At 38.5% G+C, this 25,066-nt stretch overlaps 1 protein-coding gene across 2 annotated transcripts in view; it reads right to left on the minus strand.

Moving 5' to 3' along the window:
- CPED1 (cadherin like and PC-esterase domain containing 1) overlaps positions 1 to 25,066 on the minus strand; it is a 152,506-nt gene that overhangs the window by 2,565 nt on the left and 124,875 nt on the right. For both annotated transcript variants that reach the window (XM_059471505.1, XM_059471506.1), the window contains 6 exons: positions 22,572 to 22,689; positions 17,270 to 17,406; positions 5,843 to 6,063; positions 5,480 to 5,581; positions 5,175 to 5,262; positions 3,351 to 3,497 (listed from right to left, as the gene is read on the minus strand). In XM_059471505.1, the coding sequence (XP_059327488.1) occupies positions 3,351 to 3,497; positions 5,175 to 5,262; positions 5,480 to 5,581; positions 5,843 to 6,063; positions 17,270 to 17,406; positions 22,572 to 22,689 (813 nt within the window). The remainder of the gene's footprint in view (positions 1 to 3,350; positions 3,498 to 5,174; positions 5,263 to 5,479; positions 5,582 to 5,842; positions 6,064 to 17,269; positions 17,407 to 22,571; positions 22,690 to 25,066) is intronic.

Genomic DNA, 25,066 nt, shown 5'->3' on the forward strand with positions numbered 1-25,066 from the left:
TCAGTCATTTGACTTTGTAATGCCTTTGTTCATTAGACTCTGTTGCCTTTGTCAGAGACAATTTACCCAAAACAAAACTCATGACTGCTCCAAGTTGTAGAAAGGTTTAAATCTTGGTCTGATACCAAGCACTTGAGGCACATATAATGTGTCTTAGCTATGAGTCCTGTGAGAATGCCTCATTCTGACATCCTGATGCAAGCCTGGCCCAGCCTCACATTGAGAGGAAAACCCTCGTGTGTCATTTCTACAAGAAGGGAGTTATGGAGCAATTCACATCCCTCTCCCCAGGACTCCACAGGGACAGAACCACAACGCGATTCAGTAACTGAGTGTTGAAGAATACTTCACCTTGGCCCCTGAAATATGTATAAAGCTCTGGGATTATTGTGTTTAGCTTGTATGGAATAAAACTGTGTTCGTGGGACTAACAAGAGAGAAAGTGAAAGGTATGGCTGTCAGGAGTTTAACGACTGGGGTGATCTCCAGTGAAATGCTGAAGGTCTTGTCTCAGTGAATACTCAGTCACTGAATAATGAAGCAGCTTTGAGAGAGACAGAACCTTGCACATATGTAGGACAGAGAACCTCAGCCCAGGCAGTGGAAAACCCAGAGAATGCATAAAAGGTGGTCAACTTGTTTTTAAAATAGTACATGTATGCTGATTTAATAGCTCTGATGCCTATCAGTTTTCCTGCTGTGTCAATCACAGCAGACACTTGAAAATGCAGAATTCATTTATTAATGCACATATTTATGCTGAAGCATGTTAGCTTTTAAAAATATAATGTATATTTATATACAATATAAAAATTTAAATATAATATATATTTACTGTCACTGAACAATCAGAATCAACACTCATATGCAGTGAAATAAATCATACAAAATTAGGTGTGAGTGAAGAAATAACAAGTGCAAAGGCTTGAAAGACTGAGCAGAGAAATTTTGAGGGAGCTGGCAGAAAACAGACCAGGAATTATTCATGTAGAAAATTAATATATCCTCTGATCAATTTCATACAGCTAAGCCAAGGGCTACTATTTATTTTCATGCGATTACTGTAGGTTCATTTTTCTAAATTAGTGCCTTAGATCTTGCAATTATTTCAAAATGATGCCACCTTGAACCAATCACCCAAACTGCATTCCTGTTAGGCATAATCTCCCAGGAATGCAATCTAATGTTCACCCAGCCACCAGCAGCCAGCCACCTATTAAGACACAAAAATCCCAGGGTTGCTAATTTCTGTGTAGTGATTATTATTTCACTGCCATTAAAATAGGAAATCAATCTGAAATCCAAAATAGCTTCTGTAATATTTGTATAGTGCTGACCAATGTCTGTAAGCATTTTCAAAGAATGAGGTAGATAAAAATCAAGTTCTCATGTGTGCATAGAACTAGAATTATGTTGGGCAGTAAGTGCCAGGGTTATGCAAGATATTTTGTCCCAGCTCAGTATAATCCCTTTGAAAATCCAGATCCCTTAGAAACCTGAGCAAGTCTACAGAGATGGAGATTTCTGTCTATCAGGGTCACCTGAGACCCTCTGAAATGGGTTGGTGGGAACTCAAATCTTCAGGCCATTCCAAGGAAACAGCTTTCTCTTAGCCAGTTAGTGGGAGCTAAATGAGAACTGCTGAAAGCATTTCAGTTCTTGTTTTCTGACTGTACAAAATGGACAGTCCTCCATTCCTGCACAGCCATGTTTAGCTCAGATGTCATTTACACAGGGGTGTCATCTTCTGATACTTTAGGAATGTCAGTTTTTAAGAGAAAGAAAGTGAAAGTACAAAACACGAGATTTAATCTATCTCATCTGGTCTCAGAAAACATGGAAAGTGCTGAGGTTTCACACAGTGTTCTTGGCTCTGTTCTTGGGGGCAAAATGTCATTTTCCTGGTGCAAACTGCTTCAGCACCTAATGAAACTCCACTTGCCAGGATGCAGAAATAAGCTGATGACAAAACTATTAAAACTAATGAAGTATAAAAAGAACTCAAGGACTTTATTTTTGCTTTCCTCAAAGATCAAGTCTGGTTTTTGGTGCATGATGGATTCTATTGGGCATATCTATGGCTCTTTCAGGCACAATCACTTCTCAAGCCTCGTTAATAACAGCACTGTGAGCCAGATTCTCTCCTGATCCTCCCCAGAAACACATACTCCATTGAGATTCCTTCAGCAGAGAAGCAAGACCAAATCTGCACATGAGCTCATACAAAATGATGGAGCAGTTCATGAGAAATGCTGATGACTGATCACACCCTGCTGTTTTCTCCACAGAGTTCCATGCAAAGCATTTGAAATATTTAATTTTGAAGCTCTCTGTTTCGCTCACAAGACCTGTGGAAATGGCAAACATCAGCAGTGACCCACAAAAACAACAGCATCTGGGCTCTTGATAAAAAAGGGTCAATACAACTGTCTGGGTAAAAAGGAGGGAAAGAAGCATTTGCTCCACGGGACTATTTATCAATCACATAAATATCTACTCTGGGACTTACTCCCTCTTTTCCAGGTTCATTTGGACTGAGCTATGTTTGTGCCCCTCAAGTGTGGATTAGAGGAATGGTTAACTACCACACCTGCTGATGCTGGCCCCAGAGCAGGATAGAAGCCATGGCACTGACCTGAAAACATGTGAGCTGCTGTGGAGCCTGAGGTGGAAACCAGCTGTGTGGTTGATGTGTGGCACATGAGCTTACGTGGGTCTGATAACACTCCCAAAAAATTCTATAGATTTCAGTCAAGAAAGCAGGACTACCGGTGTGAGGGAGAACAATCAGTCTACACTTCTGTTGGTACAGTGGATCACTGTAACTATTGCAGATTATTTTTTCTCAGACATAGCAAAAGAGATATATAGCAGTAAGATTGGTTCTTCAATTTTAAGCTCCCTTTTAATTGTACTTATGGTTTGAAGTGAGTGTGCTGAGTTGTTCAGTTAGGAATGCATCAGTCAAAAGCCCATGAGACTGAGTAAAAAGAGAAACTGAGTCCATGCAGAAGCAGCAGAGATATATAACAGGTAACAAATAATACAAGAACCAGGAAACTGTACAACATCCTTTTATATGAGTTACCTTTGCAGAAGGGTATGTTTGTTCATTTTTATTTCACCATTCCAGCAGTTCAGCATGTCCTTGGGTGGCCTTGCACCCCACCCCTCACCCAAGGTGAGCAATGGTGGACAAGCGCCACCATGCAAACTGCTTTCCCCACAATTTGTATTCAGGCCTAACTTTGAGTGACAGACGCTGACCTCACCATGTATCTTCTTGTTTCTAAGATCTAACAGTTAAAATATCTTAAATACCTGGGAATGATACAAGTGTAAACTATTACCTCATGGAAATGGCAGCCACACTTCCCTTGCAGGAATTCTTTGTAGCGTCCCATGGTGATGACAAAGGTGTCAACCACTTCATAGCCCAAATTTTTTGCTGTATCCAGAATAATCAAGTTTTCATTCCACAAGTTTTGCACTTCTGCCTGCATTCCAGATAAAATGTTGCAATGTCTTGTCAGAAGGACTGTTTAAAGGTTATTGCATCATGGAAAAAATAGCAAAACTGCATTTTGAATGAGCAATGACATTATACTACAGACATGAATTACTATAGCTTCACTCTCAAAAAAAGCTACAACTCCAAGACTGATGTAGGGTTTTTTCAGAAACTATAATTACTTTTCAGTAGATGTGCAGCTTCCTTTATAGGAAGATTTCATGATTATTTAAAATATAATTCTTGGGTAATGGTTTTTAACATGTACTTCGCTAATATGAGGTATAATTCAGAAAAAAATTCCATTTGTAAAGTTTGTCTGTAACAAATGGTGAAAATGCTCCTTTAAAGAAAAATTCAGCTTCAAATCAAATTCATTGAGGCAGTTGCTTAAAAGGGACTATAGGGGTCCCTTTTGGGGTAATCCTGAAGCCTGGAGCATAAAAACCACATGGGTAATTTGGCATATGATTCCAATGTTGAAAGGGAAAAGAATGTTGGTTATACACTGTAGCTGATTTCTGGAGTTTTGTAAATTTAATGAAGAAGAAAAAGAAAAATCCTTAGGAAGCCTTTAATACTCTATCCTTGCCTCACATACCCTGGATTGAAGCTCTTCATCCTAGGACTGAACTTTGCTGGAAACTCTGATGGGAGCTATGAAAATGTTTCTTCATGTTGATGACAATAATTTCCTTACTTTATTCTATTTAGGTCCTCCAGATAAGTTAGGAAAATTGTTTGAATCAATAAGACCTTCAGTAGAGACAAGGCAGATAGGCAGTACTAACAGGGCAGGCTCTGTAGCAAAGAGAAGGGTGAGAGTAGCAGGAAGTGACACGCTGAATACAGCAATGTGTTATGGTTGCAAGGAGATGTGGGCACTAGTCCCCAGTGCTCAAGGAGTGCTGTATGGAATCTGTGAAAGGCAGTAATTTTCTCTTTTCAACACCTGGGAATAGCTGGAGCATGACACACAGCACTGGGAGGCATCATTTACTCTGTTCTGCCTTCCAGTGCTTCTCATCCATGCATTTTGTGTGTGTTCAATAGAGAATCATTGTCCAAGTGGTAAATAAAAATAGTGAATTGAGTGAGTGGCACAGTGCATTGAAATGAGCACATTTGTTACTCTGAGAGTCTTGGGTGTGATTTAAACTGACTGTAACATCTCATTAACATGCAAATAACAGGCTGGATTCACTGGTACATTCCAGCTGCTCTGTAATGTTCTGGCTTCACAGGTGGGTTAAGATAGATTTATTGAGCTGTGCAAGCCAGACAAGTGAATTGGATCCAGCAGAAATCATGGAGGAAGCCGGGGGAGGGCCTGTGTGCAATGTAGTATGAGGAGCAATCTGCTTATCCCCAGAATGATCTCTCAATTTTGGCAGCAGGACTCATATTGGAGCTTCTTCTGGTTCTTGGGACAGCTGACCAAGCATGGGTTCTCAAATGGCTCTCTGATTGCAGCAGAATCCATGAAATAAGGAAATTGGTTTGAATCCCTATCAAGCAGTATGAGCAAATACAAACATTAATCTTCCTTTGATCCACTTAGAATGTGCTCAGCAGACATAGCATATTTTGACCAGAAGAGCAAAATTAACAATGAAATGATGAGTCTTCCATGAAACTGCACTCAAAATGTACTGCAGCTTACCTGTGACAGAGAATGGATTCCATCCACTGGAAGGTGAAAGCCCATCCCTATGGATTTGACAATTACCAGGATATTTGATAGATTTTCCCTGTTTTGCAAATTAAAAAAAAACAAAAAAACAACAAGGACACACTTTTTACTTAAGACACACATCAAAAAACAATGCATGTTTAATTTTTTTCAAAGTCACTAAAATACATGCCTATCAAAAAAAAACAAATTAAAAGTTTGTATTTAAATTTTTTTGTTGTTTCTCATAATTTACAATATCAAAAATTGGAATAACACCAAGTACATAGCATTACCTGCTCAACACCTTTTGGATAATTTGCAGGTGATTGGAATTAAGCCACTGAACACCACCTACAATTAATACAGTCTGGTCTGTGTTCTCCAGAGGACGTGATCTGAAACCCAGAAAAGAAAAACATCACATGTTGCTTTAAACAGATGGCAAACATTTTAACTACATTGCTTTGCATTTCACTGAACTGTATCTGGCACCCTGATCAGAGGCCTGATGTAATTTTCAGCTATTTTTTAACCACACAATATGATCTGTGCACCTTATGTTTTATTGTTTACTGACTTTAATTGTAAAATGTGTTAAACACATTTGTGAATAGAACAATAATGCAAACAAGGGAGATACAGAGTTTGTGCAGTACCTCTGCAGCAGCTGTTCCAGTGCTTTTTCAAAAGTCGGTCTCTGGTTTGCATTCATCCAGAACTGGGGGTAGTAGGAGTAACTGATAAATGTTTTCCCCTCATTGATATTGTGATAACATTTAACATCATGGGTCTTCTGCCATTCCTGAAGAGTCTTATTCACTCTTTCAATCAGATAATACATCATCCCTCTGTTAGTTGAGTCACCTATAAAAAGAATCTTCAGATGGAAAAGGTATGACTTAGAAGCTGTACAATACACAAACCAAAAGCAAGGAAAAGAATACAGCTTGTTGGGAGGTTTTTAAATGCTTCTTATAATGTTCCAGAAATATCTTTGTGAACAGCCAGTACCCTGGCATCTTAATTAAATTTGTCCTTTAGCAAAATCTGTGTGATTTGATTAATAAAAAGCCAAATTATGTATATTAAATACAAAAAGTACAGGTTATAGATGGCTATAGCTGCAAAATTAGCCCTGCATCTTTCTTCCTTGGTGATAATTTCTTTTGCTTAAGTTTATATTTGCTTCTAATTCCTAGTACACAATTGCTCTCATGATTGCTTGCAGCTTCCTGATTTTATTTCCTACAGTTGTTCATGTGGTTTGCTCCTGCACAGTGAGTATTGGTCTTCTATAAATGGGATTAATTAGAATTTGCACCAAACTAGCACACACACACCCCCACACCCACACACCCCATCAAGGATGCAGCTGCTGCCTTATTTCTAGAGAGATGGTCTTTCTGCAGGTTCAAAGGGGAAAGAAAAGGATGTTATTTGGGTGGAGGATAATCTGAATGGAGTCCTGTCATGTGTGATGTGACCATCAGAAAGCTTCATGGCCTGAAGGGAGTTAGAAATCCTGAGAAATGTATGTTAAGTATAGCAGTCTCTGCTCAGCTACCCTGAACTTGCAAATGAATAAAATCAAATTTGGGTTTCCTCCTACTCATTCTGTAGATTCTCTGAAAAAACAAACATCTCTGTATCGGGAGACCAAAGAACCTAAAGTGTTGTGGGAATTTTTTTTAATGCTATTGCCCCATTTTGAGTGGATAGGACCAGCATTTCCTTCTGATGAAGTAGGTAATAGAAGACAAGTCCAAAGAGTAGGAGAATCCAGGTTCACTGTGGTTTGCCAATGAAACTGTGTGCAGAATCAATTACCCCAGTCAGCTCAGCCAGAAATCCACAATGAGGAGTAGATATGTAAAACTGGGATTAAGAAACACCACAGAGCCATGACACAGTAACAGCCCTATTCTCTGCACAGAAATACTCAGCTTCTCCTACCTCCTCTGGCACTCAGATAGTTGGCATCCTGCAAGTTGGCATTTTGTTGTTTCATTTCTTAATTTGGAGTTTGATGTTTTACCATTTCCACCTTGAATATTTGATTATGCAAATAAAATTGAGACTGCACAAGATGATACATTTAAGGATATATTTCTAAAGGTTTTTTTAGAGATTTTATGTGGTACAGACATTTGAGACTACATGCATCTAACACATCTATCTATTTATTTCCTTCAGGAATGTCACAGTTTTGCAAACTGATTCCATTTCTCTATTAACTATTAACCTATTGTGATTAAAAATAAGAAACAGAGTACCAGTGATACTTCCCACATAAGAGAAGGAATTTCAGATGAGCCTACCCTCATCAGATGTTAGGGCCAAGAACGGGCAGGACAATGCCTACAACTTCCCATGCCGTGCCCCTTGTGGGCTGCAGAGAAGCTCTTGATAGATTATGTGCGGTAGCAAACAAATTAAAACTAGCACTGAGCTCACAGAGGCTCTTCTAACTCCTGTCCTGGATCTCTCAAAGCCTCTTCATAGAGGAAATTCTTAAACAGCTGCTGTTCATGTTTGTATTGCACAAGCATTGCTCTCACACGCAAGGGGATTTACAGCTTTTCACATCGTGTCAGAAGAAACCTCTTTAAATCAAGCATAACATGACTCACAGAAGTCAAGGATCCTTGGATCCATGGAAGGACTGGTTGGATATCCTCTTTCCCTCTCTGACAGACACATACATGCATAAAATTATTTACAATTAGAAAGACAGTCTTAAAATATGTCCTAATTCTAAAGTATGTAAACTTGAGGTTTTAAGCAACAATTCTTTTAGGTTGCAAAATCTCTTGATTCTCCAGCCTGTCTATATCCATGACAATTTAATCTCCATTTCATACACCCATCACTGGAGTATCTTGATGCATATCTATTTAAACAGCAGTTCTCAGATACTTGCAGGCAAGGACATCATGAGCTTGTAATGTGGGTGAGAACATTTCTGTAAAAACCCAACACATCATTAGCAGAATAACAAACAGGCCCTACCAAGTTACACACATACAGCAGTTGGTAAAACATACAAGACTGTTTCTCTTCTACTTCTAATACCATATGACACCATTTTGTTATCACAGCACATGGGAATTGCAAAGAAGCATATTCAGCTATTAATTATACAAAATTGGTAGACAGGACATTTTTATCTCATTCTAGTGTGACTAGAATTCTCATCATTGTTTTCTCCTAACTATATTTGACCTAATCTCACCTACTACTGATTTAAAATAGCAGGACAACTTTCATGGGAAAAAAAAAGAAGAAAAGAACCATGGCCAGTGTCAATGAACAGGATGCACAGGTGTCTTTTTTGCCAACATTGTGCATTCACTAGCAGGTGATGTGTGAAGGGTTGTGCCAAACATTTCCTAAGTCTCAAACACTGCAGGGCATCAAAGATTAAGATCTCTTTCCCATTTTCTTTTTGTTATGTCAAAATTAGAGCAAAACACATACACACATCCCAATCCACACAATTACATGATATAGCATTTTAGGGCTTCGCAATTTTCCTATACCTACATAGGTACAAACAATGGACCCATGAATGAATTTTCAAGTTTGCCCTGGGTACCTTTCTGGCCAGGTCTGGAGATGGAAGAGCACTATATGCAGTCATTTAGTAAACCTCTACCGGAAGAAACTTAAGATCATGTCTTGAAGGGGCAACTCTAGTCTGGAAATGCCATGATGCTGGGCACCATATGAAAATATCAGGTTGGCCATAGCATATTACTGTTGTTGTTGTCCTGATGTTCTGCGAATGTGAAATAGGTGACAGAAGTCAGAGCAGATTCCTTTGGAACTAGATGAAACAGACCGCTGTTAAGGCCCTGACATACTTCTTCAAATACCATCACAAGACTGATGAGACTGCACTCAGCCTATTTCCAAATCAGGAATGAGAACTACAGCAATACCACACTAGGTAAAATACCGGTTGTACCACTAGGGAAATTAACCTAGACTTTTAGACACAGGTCTGCTAAGAGAATAGTCAAGGCTTGCTGCAAGTGGGAAGGAAGGAAGGAAGTGGCGGAAGGAAGGAAGTGGCGGAAAGAAGGAAGTGGTGGAAGGAAGTGGTGGAAGTGGCAGAGGTGGCGGAAGTGGCGGAAGTGGCGGAAGGAAGTGGCAGAAGGAAGGAAGTGGCGGAAGGAAGGAAGGAAGTGGCGGAAGGAAGGAAGGAAGTGGCGGAAGGAAGGAAGTGGCGGAAGTGGCGGAAGGAAGTGGCGGAAGGAAGTGGTGGAAGGAAGTGGCGGAAGGAAGGAAGTGGCGGAAGGAAGGAAGTGGCGGAAGGAAGTGGCAGAAGGAAGGAAGGAAGTGGCGGAAGGAAGGAAGTGGCGGAAGGAAGTGGCGGAAGGAAGGAAGGAAGTGGCAGAAGGAAGGAAGGAAGTGGCGGAAGGAAGGAAGTGGCGGAAGGAAGTGGCGGAAGGAAGGAAGGAAGTGGCGGAAGGAAGTGGCAGAAGGAAGTGGCGGAAGGAAGTGGCGGCAGGAAGGAAGTGGCGGAAGTGGCGGAAGTGGCGGAAGTGGCGGAAGTGGCGGAAGGAAGTGGCGGAAGGAAGTGGCGGAAGGAAGGAAGAAAAGAAGAAAGAAAAGAAAGAAAGAAAGAAAAGAAAGAAAGAAAGAAAGAAAGAAAGAAAGAAAGAAAGAAAGAAAGAAAGAAAGAAAGAAAGAAAGAAAGAAAGAAAGAAAGAAAGAAAGAAAGAAAGAAAGAAAGAAAGAAAGAAAGAAAGAAAGAAAGAAAGAAAGAAAGAAAGAAAGAAAGAAAGAAAGAAAGAAAGAAAGAAAGAAAGAAAGAAAGAAAGAAAGAAAGAAAGAAAGAAAGAAAGGAAGGAAGGAAGGAAGGAAGGAAGGAAGGAAGGAAGTGGCGGAAGGAAGGAAGTGGCGGAAGGAAGGAAGTGGCGGAAGGAAGGAAGTGGCGGAAGGAAGGAAGTGGCGGAAGGAAGGAAGGAAGGAAGGAAGGAAGGAAGGAAGGAAGGAAGGAAGGAAGGAAGGAAGGAAGGAAGTGGCGGAAGGAAGGAAGTGGCGGAAGGAAGTGGCGGAAGGAAGTGGCGGAAGGAAGTGGCGGAAGGAAGTGGCGGAAGGAAGTGGCGGAAGGAAGTGGCGGAAGGAAGTGGCGGAAGGAAGGAAGGAAGGAAGGAAGGAAGGAAGGAAGGAAGGAAGGAAGGAAGGAAGGAAGGAAGGAAGGAAGGAAGGAAGGAAGGAAGGAAGGAAGGAAGTGGCGGAAGGAAGAAAGAAAGAAAGAAAGAAAGAAAGAAAGAAAGAAAGAAAGAAAGAAAGAAAGAAAGAAAGAAAGAAAGAAAGAAAGAAAGAAAGAAAGAAAGAAAGAAAGAAAGAAAGAAAGAAAGAAAGAAAGAAAGAAAGAAAGAAAGAAAGAAAGAAAGAAAGAAAGAAAGAAAGAAAGAAAGAAAGAAAGAAAGAAAGAAAGAAAGAAAGAAAGAAAGAAAGAAAGAAAGAAAGAAAGAAAGAAAGAAAGAAAGAAAGAAAGGTGAGCCAAAGTGGACTTGTAGGTGTACAGAAAAACAGACTAAAAGGGGAGGTCATCCTTAAAGATGTCAGTCAATTAGAGTAACCAGATTAACTTACAGTCATGAAATCTTTGATTGTTCAAGTAGGTATGAGCCATATCAGGACTGTATCACTGGCATCAGAAAAATTTATTTAACTCTGTCTTCCATGGTGAAATCACAGTTTTTTGGAAAGGTATGAAAACTAGGACTGCAGTATGTGAAACCTGTGGTTCTTGCCCTCTAGCTCTGAGATAGAGCTCTAAAGTCTGTAGTCATCCTCTGGAGACTGCGTGCTGGGATTTTGAAGGGAATGCTCTCTCATAAGTCTAAAGAAGATCTCAGATAGAAAGATAGGTGTGGTTTTCTTGTAATTTGATGCACCCCAGGCTGGTGGATGCTTAGCACATCATCAGCACATCTGCATTCACACTGCATCCATTCATTAAGATTTGGTCTGTATCCAACCATCTGCTTCTAACCATTGGTTCAACCATGATGTGAGATGTGAAAATCCTGGAAAAAACCCCAAATTCTTCTTTTTCTTCTCAAAAGAAAAAAAAATTGAAGTGAACAAAGAGGAAATCTGTAGGTAATCCTACCCTCTTTTCAAACTGCCCTTGGGCAGAGCTGGCCAAATACATTTTGTTATGGTATATGCAGGCCATCAGAAAGCATCTTTCAAAGTCACCTTTTGCAAGTCAGCTTCATTTTTAGCAAATGCTTGGAAGACTCAAAGGCTAAAATAAGTGGTGTTTAGCCTGAGGAAGAAAACCTATGTCCTTCAACTAACCCAAGAGTTCTGATGAATTAAAATAATCTCTCAATGTAATTGAATGTATGGTAACTAAAACCAGATTTATTTCTATACCTTTAGATGAACTCATTGTAGTTACATGTCCCATGTAGTATTCAATATGTTTTGAACAAAAGGCTCCAGGGACGGTTCTGTATTTATCTCTATGATAATAATGAGGAATGTGATAGCTGAGATTTGTAGAGTGAGCTATCTCTCTCTCTTTTTACAAGTCTGGCACAAGTCATGAACTGTTCAAGTTGATGGGGCAGTTGTCTGCAGGATGACTAAATGATCAAACATAAGGTTATAATTTTACCATACAAAGAACAACACTTCCACACAGACAGATGTTTTCACTGTCTTGTTGCAAATATTTCGTGTGAAAAATTCCATTATAGCTTAAAGGCTTTGAAAGATTGTGTAAGCATAGTGGAATTCACTTCTTAACCAGACCTATCATTAAAAATTAACCACACTTGGGAAATTTAAACACCTGTAAGTTCAAAACACTACTTAACTCTAAAATATTATTAAGAAATCATAAGTTAAAATTCCTGTTTTAACAGCTGAATTTTATGTACTTCAGCAAATATTGCCTTTTCATATTTCCTGTTCTTAATTACACATGACTCAATGGTATTTTATTATAAGACTAAACTCTGGTTAGTTTTTCTCAAAGATAAGCAAAATATATATCCCTTCAGCAATCAAGACCAGTTTTCTATATACTGCTAATTGGATAAGTAATAACCTGTTAGAACCCATTTTTAAAAGTACAAAATCAATCTTGTACAAAAATCAAAGCATTATCTTTATAGATTTGTATATGTCTTACAGTAAAAAGTCATTAATCACATCTGCAGAGAATTTTGTTGAGCCAACATAATACAGATATAATATTTTATTGTGATGCTTAATATTTTATTATGAAGAACAATTTATTTTATTCAATTAGGACACGTATATGGAGTTCCCTGAGAATGAGACAGTCAGCATCTCATTACCTTTAAAGTGGAAGAGAAAAAAGACCGCTGATATTAAAAGTGGACTGAAAGAAAATCTACTCAGCCAGAACAACCTTAACCTCAGCACTTCAACATTTTCCTGTTTACTATGTATGAAATACAAACATATGACTGACTATTCTTGCTAACACATCATAAAGCAAAAAAAGGCCTCATTAAACTGTTTCTGTGCATGTACATATTTTCTCATGTCTCCATCAGCTTGACTGTTATTGTTTCACTACAGGTGGTCTTATGTTTTTATGAAACCAAATGTCCTGGGTTTGGGTGGGATAGAATTAATTTTCTTCCTGGTAGCTGGTACAGTGCCGTGGTTTGGATTCAGGATAAGAATAAAGTTGGTAACACACTGAGGGTTTCATTGTTGCTGAGCAGCACTCACACTGAGTCAAGGACTTTTCAGCTTCTCATTCTTCCCTGCCAGAGAGGAGAATGGCACGGGAAGCTTGGAGTGGACACAGCCAGGACAGCTGACCCCAACTGGCCAAAGGGATCTTTCAAACCACATGGCATCATGCTAAACATTAAAACTGGGGGGAATTGGTTGGGGAGCAGCAGCTGTGCTCTGGGATGAGATGGGCATCAGTTAGTGGGTGCTGAGAAATTGCACTGTGCATTACTTTGGGTTATTATTATTATTATTATTACTGCTACTACTATTTTCACTTCCTCTTCCATTCTACTAAAACTATCCCTTTCTGAACCCACAAGTTTTATCTGTTTTCTGATTGTTTCTCTTATCCCTGTGGGCAAGTGAGTGAATGGCTGTGTGGTCTTCAGCTGCCTGCCAGGTTAAACCAAAACACACAGAAACAACTTAGTTCAAACAGTTTTATATGCACACAATCTAAAATAGCAGTTAATGATGATGTGAAATCAATTGGAACTCATAGCCAGGGAAACGGATTTCAGTTACAGAGAAAGATTATAAAGCTCAGATGAGCTTTGGAAAAGAAATAAATTTTAATATAATAAATAAAAGTGGCCTGGAGTTAGAAATTAAATTAGAAAGCATTTTTGAAGGCTTAATTATGATGCAGGTAGGAAAGAAATGGTCTGTTTGGGTGACCACAGATATATTTCAGAAATATTGACAAATTAATACAAGAAATTAGTGATCAAGAGATATCTGCTGCTTTTTACCATTGTTCTATGAAACACAAGAAAAATAGAAAGGTTGCACTCAAAGACACACTTGATCTTCCATATTCTGCATTCAGTCAAAAAGAGCATCCACTTTACATCTTAATTCATCACTTGCTGAAGTGAACACAAGTCAGGAACACAGCATAACACTGGTTAATTGTTGCATGTTTCCCTTCACATTCATTATAAGTAGAAATATAAGTAGGCATTTTTTCATCTTTTTTTTCTCCCTTCTAAAACTAATAGAGAAGCATGGAAACAGCCTCCAGATAACAAAGTTGAAATCTGACAATGGCATAGAGATTAACACCTCCAATTTAAATTAAAAGATGTAATCACAGACTTACGCTGTTTGTGTCCTAGCATGATCATAGAATCATGGAATGGTTTGGGTTGGAAGGGACCTTAAAGATCATCTAGTTCCAATCCCCTGATATGTGCAGGGAACCTTCCAGTAGTCCAGGTTGCTCGGAACCCCATCCAGCCTGGATCTGAGGATGGCAAGTTCACAGCTTCTCTGGGCAACATCTGCCAGAGCCTCCCAATCCTTAGAGTAAAGGATTTCTTCCTGATATCTAAACCTACCCTCTTTCAGCTCAAGGCCATTCCCCCTTGCCCTATCACTACTAGCCCTGGTAAAAAGGTCCCTCTCTGTCTCTCTACTAGATTCCTTTCAGATACTGGAAGGCTGCACTAAAGTCTCTCCAGAGCCTTCCCTACTCCAGACTAAACAGCTCCAACTCTCAGAGTCTGTCTTCATAGGAGAGGTGCCCCAGCCCAGGGGGGCCTCATGGGCCCTCCTCTGCACTCATTCCAGCAGTCAGCATTTTCCTTTTGCTGAGGACCCCAAAGCTGGGCACAGGACTCCAGGCAGGGTCTCAGCAGAGCAGAGGGTGAAAATCACTTCAGCCTGCTGCCCACACTGCTTCTGATGCAGCCCAGGGCACAGCTGGCTTTCTGGGCTGTGAGTGCACACTACTGTGTTGCGCTTTTTGTCCACAAACACCCCTAAGTCTTCTCACCAGGGCTGCTTTCAGTCCATTCTCTGCCCAGCCTGTATTTGTGATTGGATTGCCCCGACACAGGTGCAGGACCTTGCACTTGGCCTTGTTGAACTTCATGAGGTTCACAGAGGCCCCCTCTCAAGCCTGTCAAGGTCCCTCTGGATGGCATCCCTTCTCTTCAGCAAGTCAACTGTACCACACAGCTTGGTGCTGTCAGCAAACTTGCTGAGGGTGCACTCAATTCCTCTGTCTATGCAAAAGGCAAAGACGTCCTGTGTAAGGGATTTCTAACTCCAGAGACCAAAGCAATACAAGCTGAATATTCAAAATTCCTGAATAAAGAGGCACATGGGTTAGTTGAGCCCATTTTGAGTGGACACATGAATGAGTTCCGTTGTTCTTAGCTAATTTCAACAAACAATGTAAATCAAACATCATTCCAGATCACCCCAATGTCCTCACTTAGGTTAATGATTTTTGCCCTTTCATTTGGCACTCATGCTTTTTTTTAACATCTGCTTTTGTTTCCAGCATTGAAACCTTTTGCTTATTTTATTGTGGAAACTATGATATCTTCAGTTTGAGACATCAGTGATCTCAGTAGTACTTCGAGACAAGGTATATAATAAATCAAAACTAAAATCACAATTGAGAATATATAAATATTTATAGATGGTTATGAAAATTTCTTTTAAAATTAACATGTATTTGTTCACAAGAATTCTATCTTCCTACTGCTCAATAGCTCCTTTATAAAAGGTCCAGGTTGCTTAAACTTATATAACGCAGTCTTTTTCAGTGAGCAAATGAAAAAAAATCTTTTTCTACTACATCGCTTGGGCAGTGTAAAGTAATTCCAAAGTCTGACTTATCAAAGGCAGAATCAGGAAGATTCTGCCCAGAAGGGAACCATTTTTATTTCATCTGACTTAGGTAGGAAGAAAGCCTCTCTTAGTTTTTGAGTTATATTGACACAAAGGAGTTGATCTAGGCTCTACATCTATTCATTTGGCAAAAGAAGAAAAAATGCTATTGCAATATTTCAGACAAAACTAAAATCACTACAAAGTTATGACAAAAATAACATCTGAGAGAAAGAGATAGGAGAAATATATCAAAAGGGGAACATGCTTTAGAGTGATGACTTTAAAAGAATAAACCAATTCAATATACATCTGTGCAAAGGTAACAGAGGTAATTCAGCAGATTTCTGCAGAGCAGCAAAGGTTATCAGACAGTGTCAGGAGACTTCTATAAAAGATGCAGAATGGGAAACAAGTGCTATTAGTTACAGAGATTTTTCTCAAGGTGTTAATGTAGCTCACTTAGGATCTGGCTGTCATCTGACACTAGAATAGATCAGTGACCTTAGAGAGTTAGAACATAATTAAATTTGAATTAAGAAATTAAGCTTCACAGACACTCATTTCATTGACTTGATTTTAATAAACCCTTTACCAATGCTGTCCTGCTTTTGACACTCATGAATATGAGTGGTCAGATTTGGGATCGGAAATGTCAGCAAATCCTCTCAGCAATACCCTGACAATCCACTTCCACAGTGGCACATTGTTCCTCTGCTGTCATTCCATTGCCTGACCAAAGGGTGGTTGCTTGTCAAAGCAGCCTGATGTCCATGGAAATTAAGGACCAAAGCAAAGCAATTAAATTCTTGAGCATTTTTTTTCTGTGGTTAATCCAGAAAAGCTTGTTTTGTACATGAGGTGCAGATTGAGCTTTTCCTCTGTCATAAAAAGCAATATTTTTTTAGAAAAATATTCTAGGAGTAACTTGCAGCTCTACAGTAACAGAGAAAACCACAGGCAGAAATAAAGCAAAATGACAATAAAGTACCTTGTGCAGGGCAAGAAATTTATCAGAAATTAAGGAGAAAATGTTAATTGAACGACTACTGGTTTGTATTTGTCTATATGGAAATGCTCTTGGATTTTATCAAAATGCCACTTTTAGTAACTATTTTCTTACCGAGGCAATACACTTTAAAGAGCTTTATAACAATTAATTACTTACTTTCTGGATACTTCTATCCTCAGTAAGGTACCTGAGCCTCAGATCAGAGCTCTCTCTCAACAGTATAACAGTCATAGCATGCTTATTAAGGAGACCTTGTATTTCCAAGCAATCACTTTAGAAGCTTCACTAAAAGAAAAGAATGTGCAAGAAGACTTGGTAAGATTAGTGTGCACAAGCAATGCCATGCATTAGGTATGCAGCAGAAGAAAACCAACTTGCATGTGAGACAAAACTGTGACAACAATGCAAATATATCCTCCATTTTCTGTCCTTGTGTACTCACTCCAGGTCTGACTGGTAATCACACACACCATAGGTCTTGGAACTCCAGTGGTGTGACCTAAGATCCTCTGTGAAACAGCAGCAAACTGTCTGCATATGAGGCTAAATTATGGACTAAGGTTGGTTTTCCCCCCTGTGAACTTTTCACACCCAAATATCTCTCTAGCTAAAAAGGGATTTTTGTCACATATCAATCCTGAAATCTTCAGGACACCAAATACCCAGGCAAATAAGAATGAATGAGAATGCAAAGGCTGGTACCTACCCTTCTGCCCTCCACGCAGCGCTGGAGCTCAGGCTTGGCCAGCACAGAGTGTCGGCAGCCGTGGGGCTGCCACGTTATTGCTCTCCAGTCACAGGTCCTGTTGTCAGAGCAGCTCAGGCAGGGGACAATCCACTGCCCTGGAAAACAGCAATGAATGTCAGCACCTCCTCTGTATTCTTCTGAGTGGTTTTATTACACAGGAAGCAAGATATTTTTGGATATTTTACTCACGTATGAGTAAAAAAACCCTCATAAGGGAGTTTCCCCTAAATTAAATGCCCTCCAATCCTTTGAAGAGATTATTTCCTGTCACTGTGTTATGCCCTTTTCATTTAGTTAGGGTGGGAGTCTTTTCCTTTCCCTGAAAGAGCTGCAAATGCTCAAATTTGACAGGCATTTGTGTGTTCATTTCTCACTCCATGTTGCCTTTCTTGTAGCAACTTGTCCTTTCTCAACAGAAGGGATATGAGAAAGAGAAAATGGGTGAGGAGGTTGAATGCAAACAGAAAATATTCATATTCAGACATGTCTGAAGATTAATGCTCATCTACAAAGAAACACCTAAAGGTTGGATGTATGGTTGAGAGCAACTGATATCAAAATGAAGCAAGATTAAGACTTTCCTTCCAAAATACTTTTTTTTTTAAATTTGTGAGAATTCAGAGGACTGTCCCAGACTACATAAATACATTTCAGAAGATGAGAGTAAAGTGGAATTAATAACATGTGATTTATTAGAGCCTGATCTTATTTACAAAAATGATTTTGAAGATTAGGAGCACAAAGTGATCAGTGGGTTTTAGTAATCCCTTATCTAAAGTTAAATGGTTTTGTTATTTTGATTTTCTAAAACTATTCCTTTGCAAAATCCTACTAGAAGCTTGCAGGATTTAATTTCTGAAGGAAGACAGAAAATTTTTGAGTTGCCTTTGTATTCAAATGAACAAAAGAAACTATTTTTCTAAATCTTATAAGTACACAGTGCTGACAGATCACCCAGTGCCTACGAAACTACCAGCAAAACCGTCTTTTGTTCAGATCAGACCTGGCCTTAGAGTCTGTCCCCACCACCACTATCAGGCAGCTGTGTCTGATGGGTTGCTGCTGCACATGAAACCACAGCAAAAAAACCCAAGGCAGCCTTTTGGCATTTCACCTGGCCAGGGACTGAGGAGAAGGCTCGGCAAAGAAACCCTGGAGGAGCCTCATGGCCTTGGGAGAGTCAGCTGCTACCTCGGGAGCAAGAGAATTTCCAGGAGGCAGCCTGTGTTTCCACTTAGGCAGAAGTCCAAGTGACTATGTTTTGGAAAGTAGCAGGGTGAGTAATCTCACCAGATAAAGAAATCCTTCTAAATAAAATTGAGATTTTTTTTTTGTATGGGAGCCCCCATGGGTACATCTAAGGGACAAATACATCCCACAGTGCCACAACCACACAATACCAATTTCTGTGTATCCTGCACAGCTGCCCCTATTCTGCCCTGTGCAGAACATACACCACCCTCAGATGCACTTGTTGATTTGGACAAAACCATAGCAGACGGAACCCAACCAAAGCCCCGGACACTGGCTTGGAGCACGCTGTGGTTCAGTGAGAACAACCCAGCTTCCCCTGCTCGCATGGGCACGGGTGCCTTGTGGAGGCTGTGCTGGGCAAGCAGCCCAGTTCACAGCATGGACAGAGGCAGGAGGGACACTTGGGACCATGGTGGGAGGGTGCAAACAGGAAGATTGAGATATCCCATGCTTCTTGCTCAGAGGAGTTTAAAAGTTGCATTTTCTGCATCCTAATCATGCAGTTGTTAGAGGAAACATTCCCCACTAAATTAAGGACCACTTTAAAGTTCAAAATTTATTAGGACAGGAAAATAGCATGCTTGTAACCTGGTAATTTTTGTATTACAAGAGAGATCTGAACTTTGGTCCCTAAGAGAGATTCTATGTAGAATTTTTATCAAAGGGTTAAATTGAATCTTTATCTGAAGTTGCAAAGTGGATAATCAGGTTCTGAAGTAGGGAGTTCTCTTCCAAATGAATACCCTCCTCTGCTGGGACACCAGAGGCTGTTTCTTTCTAGGCAATTTCTCTTGCTGTAGCCTCCCAGTGCTGGCTGTTGTGAGTCCCTTACTCATGCTGACCCTCCCTTGGCTTTGAGGTCCCTTGCTGCAGGCTGTGGTCTCCTGGCCACCACTGGGGCCAGGAATACTTTGACCCTCCAAGATTTCTATTGCCACTTGTGGATCTTGCTGTTGGCTCCCACTTTGCAATCCCTGACTGAATGGTCATTCCCAGCTTCACAACACTCTCATGAGGAAATGAGAGTACCAGGTCTCCAATAACCCAGCAATAGGTGCCATGCCAACACTTTTTACTGCTTGGTATCTTTTGACTAACAGAGCAGGGACAGAATGGTTGGTTGGTTGGTTTGAAGTCTGGACTCAGACCCTGCCACTGCTGCAGAGGTCTTAATAAATAATCTGAGCGATGTTTCAGGTAGTGACCTATATTTTAAAATTATATGAACACTCAGTATTTTTTTCCTGATGTTGTAATTTTTCTTTCAACCCAAATATATAAAAGTTCTGGCAATGTCTAAAACATATGAGACTCTTCATCTTATGGAATTTTCTTTTAAACATCCCATACTTTTATGAACTGATTTGGTTTAAGGTAATAAACTAGAAATGTAGAACTATATAAAATTAATATTGAGGAGCCAAAATATCTGAACAATAAAAGTTTAAACCTTGGCAACTGAAGGTGATAAGTAACTTTTGAAAAGCTTCTTTTAAATAGTTTGGTTTATGTTCAATAGCTCCCTAGGTATATTAATGAAAAACATAGATCAGTTTTTGGCATAGGCTAAAGGTTAGTGGCAAATTTAAAAAGATTTGAGAACATGGATATATGGAGATAAATTAGTATTTTTAGGAAGCACTAGCATTTAATGTTAACAGAATAATTCCTGGTTTTGTATTTACATAGGTGTTTTAATGATGCATGAAAATTTATGCATTTTAAATCCAACTATTATGAACTTTTCCTGTTGCAATTTCCCAACAGTTGGTCAATGCATTGTTAACCTTCAAAAATAGGACTGTGTTAAAAGATAAAATGAATCGCATAAAAAAGAAGACAACATTAAAAAATTGCAAACAATGTTAGTTTGGAAATTAGGCTTATTTTCTATAGCAGTTTTAAGTTGCCCTTACCCACTTCTCTAAGTCAGCAGCACATAATGCAGCTTTCAGCACCATTTTAATCAGGCAGCATTTTGTGGTGCTTCAGGCAAGAGCATTAACACTGGCTCTATCAGGCAAGGGCAGGTTTACCAACAATTAAGTGAATGAGAGCAAGAGAGACATACTGTTAGTTTCTTCACAAATTAAAAACCGGCATAATCAAACTTTTATGAAAAACTGTAGGTAGGAGGTTTCCACAGGAAGGCTGAAAGCTGGATTTTTGGCTCATTAGAGTAGTTATCAGTTGCAAACATAAATCTTCTGCTTAAGACATGAGATTAAACATTGCCAGTACTCCCTAAATCTGTTCTCATAAAATGGCATGAAATGAAATATACTTTCAAAATAATTAGTTAGGATTGCTTACTTTCTATTTTAAAAATACTAGCCCAAAATCAGAAGTTTTAACCAATAACAGCTGTATACTTAATTTGATAGTTTTGCTTCTCCTTTCAGCCTCTTTCATTTTTATCTTTCCTTTTACATTGTCATAGCCATAATTAAACATATTTTGCTTTCAAATTTAAAATCAAGGTTTTTCTATATTGCCAAAAAATTATCACTGCAAAGAGAAAATACTATTCCAGCTTGGTAATTCAAAATCTAAATAAAATCTAAATATTTAACCTATGCTGATGCTAATTTTTTGATTTATGACAGCTTTACTTTTGTATTTGGTGTTTATTTGGTACCCTAAGATCTTCAAAGAGCTTTTTCTCTGAGAATAGGCTATGGAAGTATTTTTCTTTTTGTTATAGCTGTATTTTTCAAAAAGACAAAAGTAAAAACTATGTTTTAAAAGACATGACTTTCTACAGAATAAATAGCTTTAGGCCTATGGACTTACATCCAAACTGAGATTTACTCCTTGCAACCAAGGGACTCATTCATTTATTTGGACATCAATTTATGTCTCTGCTGGATCCAAATCCAGACAGCTGTTGAATGCAGAGAAAGATCACACAGAATTTTTTTTAAACTAGATACAGTTGTAGGAAGAATGGAAAGTGGGATATAATTATAACATAGGTGTCACAGAAACAGAAAATTAGAAGTGAATCTGTGATATCTTATACACCAGATTTTGTTATTGCTACAAACCACATTTCTACAGACTGCAGTAACCTGATTCACCTGCAGGAATTTAGCACAAGTTGGGTTCTCATGCTCTCTTTTAGTTCTCTTCCTCTCTTTCCCTCTGAGAAGTCAAACACAGTTAATGTCTCCTGACTTCTGTATTATTGGTAATGCAACCATATTGAACAAAGAGCTAATTTTGATATGATAGCCTGGTTCAAACCAGATGTGAATCAAAGAAGAACTTCTGAAAGAAAGAAGATTTTTTGGTAGATAAATCGTAATTTCATTCCGTGATGTAAAATGAAGGAAAGACATTTCCTCTGTTGTATATTCCAATTTGCATTTATTGAGTATAAGAGGGACAGAGAGAGAGAGAGACAGAGAGAGACAGAGAGAGAGAAATTGTATAAATTAAGTGTATATTTGGTAAGGTGCTGTGCTTCCTTTAAAGAGCAGTGCCATGGTGACTAAGAGAGGAGGAAGTCACTTCTTGTTTGGCTGGACCCTAAATTACTGTCTCTCCTCTACATCAAAGGATTAGAAATGAGTCATGAAACCCTCGCTGTACTGAACTATAAAGCAGCCTTCTAAATTTTAGCATTAATGTCAGAAGAAGCAAGGTTATATCTTTATCTCTGCTGCTCCACCTCAGCCCCTGTACATAGCTCGAGGACAGTGTATGACACTAACTTCTGTAGAATTTTTGAGTCATCTTCTGAGGGGAAATGACATGGCTTGGCTTCTCTGAAAATTTAACTTATTTAAGAAATATTACTGCTTTAGCAGGGAATTTGCCATTTGCCATTCTTCACTGCCAGGACTGGTACCTCATTTGGCTGCTACGAATTTGGAATTATTAGTTCAATTTATTGTGCATAGGTTAGTGCATGTCCATAGCAAAGAGTTAATATTGTTTCTAGTTTTTCTTTGATGAGGTGTATGAGTTAATTTTCAGAAAAAAAGGGGGATAAAGTACAAACCTTTTGTGTCTCCAGCTTCACAGGTCTTAAACACTGTCTGTGAAATGGCTGAGAGGTATTCATGAGAGAGAGGCTGCAAGCCACAGGACTCCTCTGGGCGAATTTTGGAACCACAGTCCTGAAATAAATAGAATCTGTGAAAATGACAGCACTGTGCCCATCCACATCACCTTGAAATCCTATTCATGAGTAAAAAAGTTATTTGGGATACTTGCACAATTAGTTCATCTTTAGCTCTTCAATGTATAGTTTAATATGAAATTTAGAATCCTTTATCCATTCAGACAAAGGTTTTGCAATAAATTATCCAAATCCACAGTAAACATACAAGATACTACATTTGCTGAAGACATAAGAAAATTTATTAAGGCAAACAGATACCTTTCATATAACATCACATTGTCTCTACATATTATATAATCTCTACCTATTTGCCCTTAGGAATTTTGTACGCCTATTTGTAGTCATATGGGATTCATTTCTGTGATGAAATAACCCAAAATAGCTTCAGGAGATACAGGTGCTTAAAGGAAAAAAAATCTATTTTCTGAAATGGTACTAAGATTAATTTCACAACTGTTACATATTCACTGTTGCCATGAAATTATGCTATATCTAAGATGCTGTGGCTAAATTGCACCAATGAATAAAAGATAATTGAGTCCTAATAGAGTCAAGGTACTGCCAGTTAGGAGAATATGTGCCACTGCACACAGTAATATGAACACATAGCAATATGAACACATCTTGGAATTTTGTAAATACTGGTGGTTCTTGATTATCCAATCAAAAGACAAGATGAAATAGTTGTCTCACAATTATTCTGATCTCATCGAAGTCCATGGTGGTGAAAAAATATTAAAAGAAAAAAAATCTTCCCAGTGACTTCAGAGGTATATGGTAGTATTTGTGCATAAATAAGCCATAAAACAGTGGTTACTTGTGGGTTGTCCTGTTCTCTGCTTGATCACTAACTAGGGAAAACTGTAATGACAAAATGAATGGCACAGTATCTTCTAGTATTAAACTGTGTTTTGGAGTCTCTGGGTCTGGACATGCTGTAAACCTATTTAACAGTGTAACTCAACTAACATTAACATCAAAAAGTTCCTACCTTACAGTAAAACAATTTGCACAGGACTTCACAAGAGAGACTCAAATTCCTGAATGTGCTGTCATTCCCCTCAACATAGTGCCATAAAATAACAAGGATTTAATTTCTTGTTCCTTCTGCCCAGAGTATGTGTTTAAGCAAACAAAATTTTATATTAATTGCATTTATTGGGCAATACCATTAACAACAATTTTATGTGGCTTGGTTTTTGCTAATTACAACCAACATGCAGGGAGCTGATGTAACTGATTTCCTTTGACTTTGTTGTGTTTTCAAAGTAAAGAACACTTCTTGCATTTAATTTGTAATTCACATCTAAACTGTCATGTCATGAGAGATTGTGAATCCCTGAACAAGATTTATTTGTTTCATTTTTGCCTTTGTAGGAGACCATCATTGACATATTTAATATAATATGCAAAATGAATCTATGGCAGCCAGAGATTTACTGCAGCTCCCTAAATATATGGCACACTGATGGTTTTTCTAAATGCAAGTAGATTTTTTATTGTTTTCTTCAGGTGCAGCAATGACAGGACATCCTTCTTTCCTTGCCCAAAGATGAAACATCTTGTGATCTTAGTATGTTTACAAAAGATACTCATGGCAAAGATGAGAGCCAGAAATGTAAACTTAAATAATAGTTATGGCTCTGTGTCTGCTCTTCCTGCAAACCTTCATTCTTAGAAGGGAGACATTAAAACACCCTTGTAATTTCTGGATTAGAATCAAAAGAAAAGTTCCCTTGCATTATGTACTTTAGTGCACATTTAGGATTGACTATAAGATCTGTGTAGCTTTTTGCTAGTAAACTTTCTTTTATCTTTATGGAAGATTTTCTGGACACTAGCAAATAAAAGAGGAATAAAGCTTTCTTCTGTACATCTACATAGCTTTTAAACAACATCAGTTGATACTTAGAGAATGAACATTTCTGGAGTCCATCTACTATGTGAAATGACAATTTCCTTGTCTCTTTCAGATCACACTATAGTGAACTGATTCTTCATAATGTTTTAGTGTTTAAGAGATGAAACAGATTTACAATGCTGTTACACTACTGAGTTTTCTCAGTTATTACCTTCAAATTATTTGGGGCTATTAGTTCATGGTATTTAATTTATTTATAGTCTGGGTGCCTAATTTAATAAGAATTTTGTTTGTTTAGTTCACCTTTGAATAACCAATAACTATATTTCCTCTAAATTATGTACTTATGCATATACATATACATACATAGCTTTACTCAGACATATAAAAATAGTAAAAAAAATCATAACTGTACGCTTTCAAAATTACACAGGTAAAGACAAAGATGAACAAAGCATTATAAAGCTGACCCACACTCATGTAGCTGATGTCATGGGATGAATGTTGTACA

The sequence above is a fragment of the Ammospiza nelsoni genome, chromosome 5 (assembly GCF_027579445.1).
Source record: "Ammospiza nelsoni isolate bAmmNel1 chromosome 5, bAmmNel1.pri, whole genome shotgun sequence".
Classification (NCBI taxonomy): Eukaryota; Metazoa; Chordata; class Aves; order Passeriformes; family Passerellidae; genus Ammospiza; species Ammospiza nelsoni.